We start from the raw sequence: 15,331 nt of genomic DNA, 5'->3' as shown, positions 1-15,331 counted from the left end.
TACTGGGGACAAACACCTTACACGATAATTGTTTAGTAGCATAATACCCTTAATACCATTATGCTGGTTTTAGCATTCTTGCTATAAGGTAACGGACTTTCTTTGCCATATGAGCAATTACAGAGTAGCCTGAGCAAAGCGTCGGTTACCCCATAGGCATACTCTCTGCCACTATCCGAAAAATATCGGTATACAAAGGGTGGGGAGAATATGTGCCTCCGGGAATTGATAGTAATACACAAGGACAGTTTTCTGTCCTCTCCGTTTAGTTATTGTAGGCCTAAACATTTTTGTAACATTACGGATTTTGCAAAATAGCAAAATTACACAGATCGTTTGATTGAATTAAAGTAAATAAACTGAGATGAAAATCGCGCTCAATAGAAATGGACTGCACTGTAGTGGAAAACGTGAAAATCACACATGACCTTGTTTAATATTCCAAACTATTGTGCGGCTGACAATCGATACACTTTAGTCTAATATGAATATAGTTGTGAACAAATTATTTCTCTTCTTCCTATCTTCGTCTGACTCTACACTTTTTCATTCCTTTCTTCGTATTATTACTTCTTGACATTCATTTAATGCGTATTAATTAACATATTATAATCATATACACGTAGTCTTTCATATTTATTGCGAATTAATAAAAAGAAAGTTAATTTAAAATTGGTGGCATTGAATAATATACGCTATTAAGGTTGAAATAAAGTCCCTCCTTAATCAACAACTCTTAAACGAGTTGGTCTTCTCAGGGGCAGAGTAATATCCTACTGGCTTTTATCTATGAAGTAAAACACGAAAGACGTGTGTAAGTGTAATAAAGTGTAGGAAAGTTAGTTAGAGCCGCAGATTTTATTTTTCGGAATAATAGATTTGCCCCATCTGTCTCGTCATATCTTTAATCTGCAGATAATGTAACAGTGCATTCTGCTGCCTTGTCATAGTACACTGTAACGCCTAAAAGCCCATTAGGGCGTTTACTAGATGTCATGCAAATGAATTCCGATTTTTGCGCGACCTGTTAATTGACAGACGTTTGACAGCGTGGCTAGTGATAAAAAATATCAAAAATACCAATGGCTAAAGCGACAAATATATCGTGATGTAACATGTCAGTAATAATAATAATAATAATAATAATAAACAGGAAGCATAAAAAAATGCTAACTATACACTTATAAGCCGCATCTAGTAACATGTTCTTTCACAGAGCATCACTCATGTGTCAAAGTAGTTAAAACACGGTAGCCAGAGACCTCAAAAGGGCCCTCCAGAGTTGCACATCCAAATGGTTGTCCAAAATCGTAGACAAACAGAACAGATGGAGCAAAAGTCTGACCAGCACTGTGCATATGGTGCCTGCACAATCTTCGACGTGAAGGCTGTGCCGACCCTGCGTTAAGCTCTATTGAGAGTGTCTACCATGCAACTGGTACCTCGCTTCTATATGGTGAGCTTTCTCTTCATAGACTGCAGGGGAAGCTAATCCCTCACGTGTGACAACCGGGCATCACACACATCGTGCGTTTTTCATCGAGCCCGAGGCTAAGCAATTGGATTATTTCAGTTAAAAGAAAAACGGTCATGGAAGTCAAGGCCTTGTAAACTTTTTTTTTAAATCATTATTTAAAAAAATCGAGTATTACGCCGTGTACATGTACCCATAGCATGCTCAATGACGCCTAATAGTCTCCTGCTACAGTTTTTTTTATTCACAAATGACATATTTAATTGTCTAATTTTAAACAATATGAACATAGGTAACACGAATTTCATTTTAGAAATATCCCGAATGCGTTTGAAATGCAAAAAAAAACGATGCAATTTAATGTTGCTTGTATGTCAATGCTAATAAAATGCCTCTAAAATGTCTCCACACATACCGCGTTAATCAATTTGCTTTAAAGTCCATTGAGGAATTTCGTTAAACCTAAATGCACACATGCGATTAAAAGTGTCCCCCACTCGGAATACGTACTAAATTGGTCGTTTTGTGATTGTGAGGTTTCGTATTGAGGGCGTAAGTAATCAAAACCAGTTTGACTTGTTGACTGTAATATCCCCTTCTCAGTATATTACAGTTCAAAGTGGACCACGTCAACGCGCACGTCTGTTTATTTTACAAACCCGAGTCAAATTTAACGCGAGACGAACCTCCCAGAAGCACGAATGAATGGATCGCGGTTTGTGGGGTCGTGGTGGTATCCTCCTTCCTCTTTGCGGTGAAATACAGTCATTTATTGCACTAATGTGGGTTAATTAACCAGAATTGAAGCTCAAAACAGCTTTTCAATATGGCAGTTCTTACTCTTAGGATTGCGTAGAACTGCAGCCTACATGTGTATTTTTTACCTTTTGGAGAAGGGGAGGGAGGGGGCGGCATGTTGGATATATTAAACAGCCTTCTTGACCAATCCACTATAAACAGTTGATGATATTTCACGCATGTTATGCGAACTTTTTTACCCCAAGATTATTTAAAGCACAGCGGAATGCGTAATTTTCAACACATCCAGACCGTCCAATTCTGTTCGCAACAAGAATGGCTCACATTTGGACATTTTGAAGTTATGAAAGCGCTGCTACTTATTGCACATGGGCCACATATTGCATATGCAGACTACGTGTTTCCCACCATTCACTTGACGTAAACTCCCCATGAACATTGTCAAGGTCGGTTCATGCCGTCGTAAAATTGTTTTTTTTTTTTTAATTAATTGTATAAAAATGCCATCAGGTAAGTTCCGCTTATTTCTGTATAAATATTGCCGCTGCATTTACTTGCCATGAAATTTATTCCCCCTGAAATTTGTCGTATGTGCTCTTTTCCAGGCGCTTACATAGCACTGCCCTTTTGTCTTAAAACGTCTAAAAGGTACCTCCCAGTTATACTCTGCCAGGCTAATAAAACCTAGCCGAAAGTGCGGAGCGATGACCCCGGTGCACGCCTGGATAATCACACTTCTACTTCACACAATGGAGGCAAATTCTAGTCGTGTGCCATTGTCGATCTTTACAAAGGCAAGAGGGCCGGGTGACACGTCTTGTTAGCCTGTTTGAAAGGAGACTAATAAACCTTCCAAAGATTAGACTCTATTTTACAGGAAAGTTTAATGTCTACTCGTCTGCTGATTAACAGGGTGATCATGCAGCTTAAACGTATAATTGAAACCCATAAAATCTGATTGAGTCAAAATAGGTTTTCGCAATTTAAGATAATTTCAAAATATCAAGTTTATGCGGAAAAATGTAATGTCAAAAGAGCCCTTGACACAGATAGCGTTATGAACCACCCTCAAACTTGCAGTTCCTCATCTCTGTCGATTATTTCCTGATAATAACTCTCCAAAAATACACTTCCATTTATACGTTTCGTTCATTCTATTCATAATTTCGATTATTCGTAAAAATTAAGTGTATAAATATTGATTGTAACGACATGTAATATTTGCCACTGCACCAATACAATCGTTGCTTGTTAAACGGTGTAAACACTAAACGGTTTAAAACATGCGAGGCTGTTATAGATCGCTCAGAAAAATAAAATCATCTATAGAACTGGATAGTAAAATGTAATAATGTCGAAAAATATTCCACTCTCTTATGAAACATTTTAATAACGATATGTACAAAATGAAACTTACAGTTCTGCCGAAAATCCAAAAAATGTAGCTTAAAGTCAATGGTTTGCCGTGAAGATAATGGGAAGAAACCAGAATCGGTCCTGGCTAAGAAAAGCCCAAACGGCTAAAAAGAAATGTCCACAAAAAAATCATAAAAAATGTTGAAAGAGCACTTGGTTCCTTATTAGGCGAAGATACAATATTTATTCCTTGTCTCATGGGATGAAGCGCTTCCATCTATTGTCCTCCCATTCCTCTATGCCGATGCTTAATTTTCAAAACTTCTATATTACCAAGGGACCTACGACATCAGCCAAAGAAATACCCAGCAAGTACAAAATCTGAACCAGGGAGCTGCTTTTGTGCAGAGGGGAAATTCATTTCATCCAGGTTTTCACGGCTCCGAGAGAGGAAATCTTATTTTTGAGAATCTACTTTGGATTTTAAAAAAGCATTTATTTTGGTAGAGCAACAAACCGGGTTATTGGATCGCGAAAATGTCAACAACATTTCCAGGACTGGTGCACGATGCGGAGGTATTTTAATTCATTTTTATTATTTAACTCACAAAACCGTTATATTTAATTAAAACCCGGTCCTGCTAAGGTACAGAAAGACAGAAAAAAATACGTTATGACATCTGTCACCGGGACTGGCACTCCGTTCTTTACAACAGTTGCCATAACGAAATTTCATAATACAGTACCACAAAGACTAAATAGCTGAGTGGAGGGGATTAAAACGGGCATTATGTGTCACTCAGGTATTGCGAGGAAAAGAATCTTGTTTTATTGTACGGGGCAAATGAGACTTATACGTGCACCGGTAAGACGAAGAAATAAAATACACAGTGATTAGACGTTTTTATTATTAAGCAGACTTAAGTGAATCGACACTTACCTGAAATTCAACGAAACGTATAGTGTTGGGATACAACTTTTTAAAACCTAGGAGCAACGAAGGCAGAAATACTTGCGTTTAAAAAAAAACACTTCGTGTCAAATGATAGACATGTAAAAAAATTCTTGGGGGCTTGTGCGGATGCACACGGGGATGTTGTACGCGTGTACCTCCCAGGCTTTCGGGGATATGACATAGCCATCAGGTACTTTTTAAAGCAGACTTTGAATTGTGTTTGGAAGGCTGGATATCCAAGGAGTTCATTTTTTAAGCATGTGAAATTTTTGTTCGCAGCGCAAACAGACTGCACGAGGATAGCTGCAAGGTATTGTAAATGACATACCTCATATTTTCTTTCTTTTTTCCTTACAGATACGTCACGATGGATCAAACAGCTATCGTTTGATGCAACTCGGATGCCTGGAATCTGTGGCCAACTCGTCTGTCGCTTACTCCTCATCGTCTCCACTAACATACCCCGCTACAGGAACCGAGTTCGCGTCCCCTTATTTTTCAACAAATCATCAATATACGCCACTCCACCACCAGTCTTTCCACTATGAGTTCCAGCACAGTCACCCGGCGGTTAATCCCGATGCCTACTCGTTGAATTCTCTGCACCACTCCCAACAGTACTACCAGCAAATCCACCACGGGGAACCTGCCGATTTTATAAACCTCCACAACGCACGGGCGCTTAAGTCGTCGTGCCTTGACGAACAGAGAAGAGAGTTAGGCTGCCTTGACGCGTACCGCCGGCATGATCTTTCGCTTATGAGCCACGGTTCTCAGTATGGCATGCACCCTGACCAGAGACTTTTGCCAGGATCGGGTTTAGGTCTGCCGCCACCGGGAGCCGACGATTTACAGGTAAATGAAGTCCAGTAAAAAAATTTTCAAACTGTTTAAGCACACGTGCTTGTACGCACAGTCATTAACAAATGTTGAAGTAAAATAATCAATACACATCAACAGACATCCATTTCAAGCCACGTTCTTAAAGGAATTATTTGAATGGATACAAAATGGCAGGTATATAATGTACCAGTTATATTCAGCCTGACGCACACATTTTTAAAGACTTATGAAAACGCAAACTATAATTTTTACTCAAATTTACCAAACCACGTTGGAGATCTGACAAACGCTCATGCTACATTATCATATCAAAATTATTTCTCAAAATTTCGAATGCATAAAATTTAATTGTGTATAAAGAAAAAGACACGCTATTTTTAAACGAAGGCTGTTTTCATCAAGTAGACCATTCCTGCCTCCTCTTGAATTACATATATTCATGTATATTTTACATATTCTTTACGATGCAGAAAAGATAGAATTAATTCACCACCTTGTGCGCGTCTGCTGCGTTTTTCGATCCGCAAACTTTCCCTCTTTTCTCTGTGAAAAGCGTAGTATTTTTCTTTTTTCTTCTAAAAGACGGGATTAAGGGATTGTGAATGCCGGGACAAAAGGCAAATCCTCTGCAAAAGAGCACCGTAGTTTATCCAATTTACGACTTAATGTCACTCAACTGCTTATTTATGCAACGACATCTGATCACGCTCAGCGATTAAAGTTTAACAGGGGGAGTAAAAAATGTATTAAAAACGTCGATAGCATTGAGATGTATTGTGCTATTATTATTGCAGTTATTGTTATTCCCGCTATTATTTACACGTCTGTCGCCCATACCACTAATAATAATAGCAATGATTTTGGAATAATAATAATAATAATAATAATAATAATAATAATAAATATTATTATTAATTATAATAATAATAAACGTAGACAAATCTCTACAAATATGCTATAATGATATGGGCCTACACTCAGACTCAAAGGACGAACAGAAGCAAACAAAGTCCATTGAAATACGTTTTCGTCCTCTGAGGACAGAATGAGAAATAAAACTACGCTTCCGCAAGGCCAGCGCGAAAAAGGCGAACAGATGCAAGCAGTCTTATGGTCAGAGTTGCATCTTTGAGCCCCCTAAAAAGATTTGCCATGCTTAACAAAAGAAACTGCCATATCTTTTGCTCGTCAGCAGTTTAATTTATGCCTGATCTCTGAGTTGTGTATATTGATTTTATAATCACTTTAGCTTCGGAAACGAAAGAAAAAAATACGCCAGGAGTTTGGTAAAAAAAAAAAAGCTTACAACAACTCCTCAATGTGGGTCTGAAATACGAAAAACCAGGGAGTAGGGATTTCTCATTCATTCATTCTTTGTTGAGTTGGCCTCACCACGCGCTGCACCGACTCGCATTTACTTGACCGCGGCCTAATGAAACGCGGAGCTATCACTTGTATTTCACGAAGAATGCATTGTGTGAATAGTGATAAAAAAAAAAATCACAGATCAGCGATGCAAAAATGAGATTATACAGGTCCTTGATAACGATTTTAGGCTTTATTGTACGAAAGAAAATTACTGTAAACAGTACACATTTACACCATGTAAACACCCCCCTGTATTTACAAGCCAATTCACAAATTATTATTCACGTTTATTTATTTTATATTATTTTGTTTTATTAAATTATTATATTAATGTAACGGGTAACCAATGTGTTCGGTTTTGGTATAGGGATCAGTGGAAGCCCAATGCGGACTGGTATTAAACGGCCAAGGTGGAGTGATTCGAAGAGGTAAGATGCTTTTATCAGTGTCTCCCCCTCCCCCTTCCCCCTTTGAGCAACAAATCTGTTTTACTGTATTATGATAGAAACGATTTCGAACCTAGAAAATACAGGAACTGTGAAAAATATATTTAACTTTTTTTTTTAAAAAAAGAAAGTATGTAAGCAATAAGTGCATTTTTCCTCCAGTACATTTCATATAGCCTACAAGGCGTTGGCCCTGCGTAAAAGGCCTTCCATTTGTAAATAGGTCAGTGACCCAACTTTCAAGACGTACTTATTAATGTTATCATTTAAAAGCGTCGTAATACTTTATTAAGCATGCCCCAGGAATCAATGCGTAATTAATGAAATAAATACCTTGAATATTTTTTCTTCTGAACATTACTCATTCCCATCCACTCTTGATGGACTCTGTAAATCATACATTAGACACAAACCCAAACACATCGAGGGTGCTCGGCATGTGGAACACACGCCTCTAATTTGCCTACGGGTGACGCAATTAGAGGATATTGTACGTTTAAATAAGTGAGAGCAGCAACAATAATACAGGTTCCTTTTTGTATCACTACGTCTTCTTGTGCCACTCGGTGTAATTATTTACAATATATCCGATTATATAAGAGGACGAAGAGACCATATATGACGCAGGTAGTAATAATTATTATATAATATTAGGCTATATTTATACTTTCCTTAATTAAGTCTGCACCCCGAACAACCGACTAATATTTAGTTACCAGTAGCATCATCATCAACAACAACAATAATTATAATAATAATAATAATAATAATGATAATAATAATAATAATGATAATAATGGCCCCGCTGTTAAAGACACGAAATAACAAAGATGAAATGGTACAATGTCGGACATCTTCCTGAACAAAAGGGTACATGAACCGACATTTTCGATTTTGTACATTTGGATAGACAAGTATTGAAAGAAGAGGCCCTACTCATGCCATTTAATAAGCGTATTGATCATACTGATCACAGTTATAATTTCATAAAGATCATGAAATACTCGCTTACAATGGATAGGCCTTCAAATGAAAACAGAAGTGTTGGACCAGAAACTGCATTCAGACAAGTAGCAGCATTTTTTCTTCAATTACCGTGCTGTTTATGTGTTTGTGTGGCAGGTATTATGCATAATTTCTACTTTTTATCATCCTATATTTTTAACAGTTCCTGTAAACTGGTTGATATCCTAACGCTATACACACATGTGTAGTTTTACATAAAACAGGGTGCGTCTTGGGTTCTCAATTTTTAATAAACTCTGTCTAGGTGTTGGGCTTTCTTTTGGATTGATGCTGGGGTCCCATCGCTATCACTTTCAGTTAATGGTGTGCAGGATTTAGCCCGGAGCCTCACTGTTCTAACCATCAGAACCAATAATCTTTGCTTTACCTAGTGCTCCTGTATCGATAGCTTCTCTAGCCTCGGGCACCTGCTTTGATATGTTAATGTTTCTCAGTCCTAAATTCAGGAGAGATCATATTAATGTTGTTCATACAGACTGGAGCTTTGCCTTCGTTGAATATTCAGATAACCTTTTTCAAAAGAAATCACTCAAGGAACGAGGATCCTACTTAGAAAAGTCGTCTGTGTTTTTAATCATTAGATATCCCTCTCAGGTTTTTGGAATTTGATCAAGCTTACATGTTGTCTTTAGTGAATTAGCTCCCGCTACACGCGATGTATCCGGCTTATTTAGGCCTATACATGCACACAATTATGTTCATGTTTGCTGTGTTGCATGGCGGTAACACTGCGAATATTATCGTGGAAATGGAAAGAAAAAATGACATTTGGCCCGCGTCTTTTTTCTTTAAATTTTCGTGGCAAACTCCTAAAAAAGCACTTGATTCGCTTTGTGATCATTGAGCCGCCATGCCCCAGGCAAATTTCAGCAGCTTAAATACAACTATAGCCTCTGGGCCCTAAAAAGAGGACCAGGCTACCGGCAATAGCTCTTTTTCGATTGCCCTTGGCAACATAAAATACAAACTACTTTGAATCAAAACATTTTTGGGGAATTAATATGATCTGATCTTGCATGCTTTAAGAGATCTTGGGTTTGTCAAATCACTTAGAGGTGACTGACATTCCAAGAGAGGTATTAATGCCAAGCCAGAAATGTTGTCAAACGTTATTTGATTTAAGTGCAGTCTTCTGCTCCAACCTCAGTAGTCAAATTATGCATTAACCTCAAATGTAGGCTACTTTCCTCTCCGATACTGTACATCATCGCAAGTGAACTCAACCGCGTCCAAGTGTGTCTGACGGCTTCCATCACCGATACAGATTGTGGCATTCCATTCCCACTGATGGTGACCAGCTCCACGAATGGCAAGGGCCGTGAAGACAAATGTAGCTTTTTTTGCCGGTGCTTCGATGATTGATCCAAAACTAAACGCCCTCCCGTTGATATCGCACAAGGGAAATCTTTAAGGACAATTTCCATAAATGTATTATTGTACAGTATTGCGAGTGTGTATGTATGTATGTAGATAGATAGATAGGTAGATAGCTTTGCTTACACATGGTTATTATTGTTATAATTCTATGTTCGAAATTCCATTCCATGTAAATCCTTTCCCTCGTGGGCCTTCTTTGAGCATTTTAAAGGGAGAGTGTCGGTTTACCGTGTGTGTTGTGTTTCTGTTTCAGGAGGCACGTGTGTAGTAAATCCGACAGATTTGTTCTGTTCGGTACCTGGCAGACTGTCGCTGCTGAGTTCGACCTCCAAATACAAAGTGACAATTGCAGAAGTCAAAAGACGGCTCTCTCCACCCGAATGCCTCAACGCGTCCCTTCTGGGCGGCATATTAAGAAGGTACTCCATGCATTAATTACAGCCGCCTTTCTCGGCAAACCAGTGTTGGGATTTTAGGCCCATTAGAATGGTTTAGACAATGGTAGTGTTTCCCTATGTGATCCTCTATAGGAGTGCATTCAATATAAGTCAATGGCAAAAAGTTATTGCTGGAGAATTGCTCTGTTAAAGGCATAATTTGCTTTGTGTAATACTTCATTTCTTGTGTCGAATGCGTGCATTTGCTTTTTCAGAATTTTGTGCTTTGCGCGCAGAACCAACACCTAAGAACAGCCTAGAGATTATTAGAAACCGGATGATCAATTTGGAGATTAAAAGTGTAGTCGCGAATATCAGCTTTCGCCTCTGACTTAATGTAAAGTCATTTAGCAGACGATTCCAAGGGGTTTTTTAAAAATAGCTAAACATTAATTAAAAGAGCAAATGCAAACTAAAACCAAAAACTCAGCAAACATAAAATCAAATGAGATTAAGAATAGTGGTTTGCACGTTAGCACAATTAATACGCGAACACTTTAATAGAGTTCGCAGTAAACACAATCAGGATAAACAATTTTCACAAGGGTAGAGGAGGTATCAGAGTATCAGTATTAATCACAGGTTTTTCTTAATAAGGTGAAAGCCAATTAAATAATACATACACTGAGACAGTGAATGAAAACTCGTATAGCACAGAAACAATTTGCACAGAGATGACTCTTCAGAGATGTACTAAGGTAACGATAATGTGACACTGGGCAGTTCTCGTCTTGACAGTTCATTCCACAACTGTGGAGCTAGAGAAAATAGAACTTTAGGAATAGAAAGGTGGTGGATGTTTGCTAAGAGAGAATGATCTCATCAAACAAGGTGGGGTGGGGAGGGGGAGGGGGGAGGTAGTCTTTCTGCCATGTTGGGTTTTCTTTATCTCAGGTATTCAGACCAAAGTATTAGCCAGCTGCAACTAAGCATTGCATTTTGTAATATTGTGTGGTTTCATCAACTGTGGCTTGAATTCCATAGATGTGGCAAAGCCACTATTTGATGGAGGGAGGGATGAACCTTGTACAGACACATGAACATGACAGTGGCTGAGCATGACAATGGCTTCTAACACAAAGAATTATAATATGAAGACATGTAGCAAGTCTTTGCAACAACTTGGGGCCAAATAAAAGTCTACTACTACTAATAATGTCTTGTTAATAATCTTTTGTTAGAAAATGACTACATCATACAATGTATTAGCAGCTGTTCAGCACCACAAGAAAAGTGACTGTAGAATTTGACGCACAAAACAAGTCAGAAATCCTGTACACTGGTATTGTTCAGTCATACTGACGAGGACCTGATATTTAAATTTTTCTCCATTAATTTTTGCCAACAGAGCAAAATCAAAAAATGGTGGCCGGTGCTTACGAGAGAAGCTTGACAGGCTGGGGTTGAATTTACCGGCAGGAAGAAGGAAAGCAGCGAATGTGACCCTGCTAACCTCCCTAGTTGAAGGTGCAACTTTAAGCAACTTTGTGTTTTTTACAAATGATACAGTAAGGGAGGCATTCAGTCAAACCACTAAGGCACTTTATTCTTTGATTCCAGTGATGTGCGTAAGCAAGTGCTCTGTTTATGGCATGCATGACTTGAAGTATTTTACTTACTTACGCAAATTACGCAAAGTGTTACAACTGTCTGAATGCACCCTGAAACTGTTTTACTCGTCATGTCATTTGCTTTATCCTGTAGATGAGTCAGTCAGTCTTTGTACCTAAGTTTGAATTAGACTAACCAAGAATTAGAATAACAAATACATTTGAATTAGTTATCCAAGTGTTATGTTGTCTTCTTTCTAAAAATATATATGAGTTTTATGGTCTTCCAAATTATCGTAAAATATGTAAGAAACATCAATTGTAGTGAGGTGCAGATTCAACCTAACCACAGAAAGCTTTTTACTTAACTTTCAGTCATATGTTTTAGCAAGAGTTGTGGTTTTTGATAACTATATAACATAGCAATCTCCACCATTTCTGAAGTTTATGAAAGGTATTGTGTAAGAATAACATAATATAAATCTCAGTTAAAGATGATTCTCCGAGTTAAGGACAAAACACTGCCTAGATTATCCCAAACAGCCAAACTGTTCTAAGGGAAAGTGAAATTTTGTGAAGAAAAATGTTTATTAATCACCTCATTACAACAAAATGACTTTTTTCCCTAAAGATGACATTGCGATTCTTTTTTAAATCCAGGGCCCACTTTGTTGATACATTGCATAAATTATTTTAAAGGGGTTGGGGGGGGGGGGGTGATTGAAAAGGGCTGTAACAAAGGTGGTGGATTAAACTGAATACATGGGAATTAATTCTTTCTTTCATTTAATCTGCTTCAGGTGAGGCTCTTCATCTGGCGCGGGATTTTGGTTACACGTGCGAAACCGAGTTTCCCACAAAAGCGGTGGGGGAGCACCTGGCCCGACAGCACACAGAGCCCAAGGAGCAGACGGCCCGCAAGAAGATGGTGTTAGCAACAAAGTGAGCAAGCGCTAATTTACGCAGTTACTGGCTTGAGGAGCGCTGATGAGGCAATACAAGACTTACTGAAGCTTTAAGATTTTATTGTTGTTGTCGCGGCTTTGTGCTTCTCTTTTCCTTTAAACAATACTGCCATATAATTTCTCTGAAGTGGCTGTGGGGATCAAATGGCTCCCTTTGAGACCGATAAGGCTCCAAGATGTTTTTGTTGTTGTTTCAGATTTTCGCTAGCATTATTGTTGTAACATTGGCTGAGTGATCCAAGTGGCTTTGAAATAAGACGCCAAAGAAATATGTATGACATCACAGCACCATCTCTGCGTTCTTTAAATTTCAGGCAAATTTGCAAAGAATTTCAAGACCTGTTGAGCCAGGATAGATCTCCACTTGGGTCCTCAAGGCCGACACCGATACTTGACCTAGATATACAGAGACATCTAACCCACTTCAGGTAAGAACCTAATTACTGTTACACAGCGAGTACTCCCCTCAGTTTGTAAAAAATACAATTAAAAATAAATACATTAAAATTTCATGCGATGCCTAAAGTCTCAAGATTGTCTACTTATTCTCTTAGTGAGAAGAGGAGAGTCCTTCGGGCGCAGAGGCCTAGATTCCGTGTACTTAGTATCGCTGAGCAACGCATTTAAAATTGTTTCTTTTTTATTGTTACACCAGATTTTTCATTGATTGTGGCAAACACCAAACTTGTTTCGTAAATATAGAAAAAAGTAACTTGCCTAAATGTGTCACTTTGCCAAGTAAAAAACCAAGAATGTTGCAGTAATACTGGATCTTGGCTTCAGTCTAATACATTTTCACTCTGTTTAAGCATATTTTTACATGATGTTTTAAAGCATCTCTTATTTCAATTTCTTCATGAAATGGATGAATGTAGTCTTCACTGGTAACTACTAGGAACCTCATCTGCTGCTTTCTGAGAGGGTTTTTCTACCTGATATTTTGAAAAAAAAATCTGTATTGATATCTGAAGCACCATATGGCGATAAACTACCTCTTGGCTGAAAGAGATCGTATCAACACATTATTGCGGGGGTGTGTGTGTGTGGGGGGGGGGGGGGGGGGGGGGCGATGGATTTATGGATTGCGTTCACCATTGAAAATATGTGTTTAACTTTTACAACTGACCAAAAAGTATGACTATTATTAATTTCATTAGACAAAATAGTTGCACTGAATATTGTTTGAATATGCAAGGTGTTACAAGTCTGGGGATAAGGGGTATTGATGACATATTTATGCATGTCAAAACAGAGCTTGCCATGTTATACCTGCCTTGTGTCATGTTCAGTAACATGTATGTACACTACTGTGTTATGTGAGGACAGAGTTGATTAAATGTATGTCTTTTTTCATTTTTTTCAGCCTAATAACTCATGGATTTGGCACACCAGCCATCTGTGCAGCACTCAGCACCTTCCAGACTGTTCTGAGCGAAATGCTAAACTACCTGGAGAAACACTCGACAAGCAAAAATACAGGAACGCCGGACTCCAGTCAGATTAACTCCAATGCGGAAAAGACGCCCCTGCGGAAAACAGTGGAATCTCAGTCTAAAGACGGGAAACTTGAAAAGACGGAATAACTAACCCTTTTTCGGAAACAGAGGGGGGATACTTCTGCTGCTGAAGATGTACAGCTCTGGAAACATGGACCAAACTCTTTGGGGCAGGTCGGTTTTAGCAGGAAAGGGGGCGAGAAGACAAAAACCCGAGGCCATCCTAACCGCAAGGGGGGCTCTTATCAAAAGGTGTTTTTCATTAGATATGTGACACACTTCGATTCCATACGGATACAATAATAACCACTTATATAGCACAACACTGTGTGGTTTACCCAAGACCAGTGCAGCAATTGCACAGGGGCTTCAAAAAAACAAGTGAACAGTGTTATCCCAAATATTTGCAATTTATTCTTGAAAGAGAATATCAAAAATTAAAATTGAACTTGTGCTACAAAATTTACTTTTCTTTTCACGTTTGAAGTCCCTTCCACTTTGAGGCCCCAGTGATTTAGAATTCCTTCGTCGGACTTTTGTCTCGATTTCCTTTATACCTTAAAATAAATCAAGTTACCCAAGTAATGCACAGATGTAACCACAGTGTCAGGCTGTTCATTAGCACCAGCTTTGTAGCCAGCATGTGTATTACAGCTTGGTTCAGAACAAGACATCGTAATCTGTGCGGCATGCAGCTGGTTAAGCAACACAAGAATGTAGCGGGTGAAATGAGTTTTAATAAATTAAAGTTGTCACTAAATTTTTGATTGAAGAAAAATTTTCTCTGGTGGAGGATGCCCCGAGACCTCCCCCATCCCCCTAGTTTACTTATGGTACATGGTAGGGGGGCTATCCAGATTCTTTGCCCTGGGACCCCAGAACTCTAAAACCGGCTCCATTATGGGGATATTTCACAGAAAAAGAATAGTAGTAGATCAAGATTAAAATCATTAATCTGGCCAACAACCTTGTACAAATATACACTTTATCTCTGGGTTCAATTGCAGCATTCACTTTGACTCTCTTCAACCACTTTTATTTGTTCATTACAAAAAAGCCACATGAAATTAATTCTGTTATTTTGTTCTATCCATGTATCGATTCAATGAAAATATTTAATTTAAAAAGGTTATAATTGCAAACATATATGATTGCAGTAAACCAAGGAATGATTTAAGTATTTGCTAATGTGATTGAATCTAGAGTATTTTCAAGATCTGATCTAAAGTGGGTCTGTGAAATATCCCATTGAAGATGAATATAACCTTGTAATATTGTA

General features: G+C 38.3%; 1 protein-coding gene across 2 annotated transcripts; it reads left to right on the top strand.

Annotated features, from left to right (window-relative positions):
* Positions 1-4,025: 4,025 nt before the first annotated feature.
* Positions 4,026-15,103, top strand: tfap2d (transcription factor AP-2 delta (activating enhancer binding protein 2 delta)). Of its 2 annotated transcripts, none has more exons than XM_036550161.1 (8): positions 4,026-4,165; positions 4,902-5,399; positions 7,123-7,183; positions 9,858-10,023; positions 11,390-11,508; positions 12,392-12,533; positions 12,871-12,984; positions 13,920-15,103. In XM_036550161.1, exons 1-8 carry the CDS (start codon positions 4,127-4,129, stop codon positions 14,137-14,139), a joined length of 1,359 nt encoding a protein of 452 aa, XP_036406054.1. In that variant the 5' UTR covers positions 4,026-4,126; the 3' UTR covers positions 14,140-15,103. The 2 variants fall into 2 exon arrangements, with proteins under 2 accessions (XP_036406054.1, XP_036406055.1); XM_036550162.1 differs by lacking the exon at positions 4,026-4,165 and adding an exon at positions 4,665-4,734.
* The last annotated feature ends 228 nt before the right edge of the window (positions 15,104-15,331 follow it).

Source organism: Megalops cyprinoides, chromosome 17, assembly GCF_013368585.1.
Source record: "Megalops cyprinoides isolate fMegCyp1 chromosome 17, fMegCyp1.pri, whole genome shotgun sequence".
NCBI lineage: Eukaryota > Metazoa > Chordata > Actinopteri > Elopiformes > Megalopidae > Megalops > Megalops cyprinoides.
Note: the sequence above shows the minus strand (reverse complement) of the source record. Positions and strands in the feature narration are given on the sequence as shown.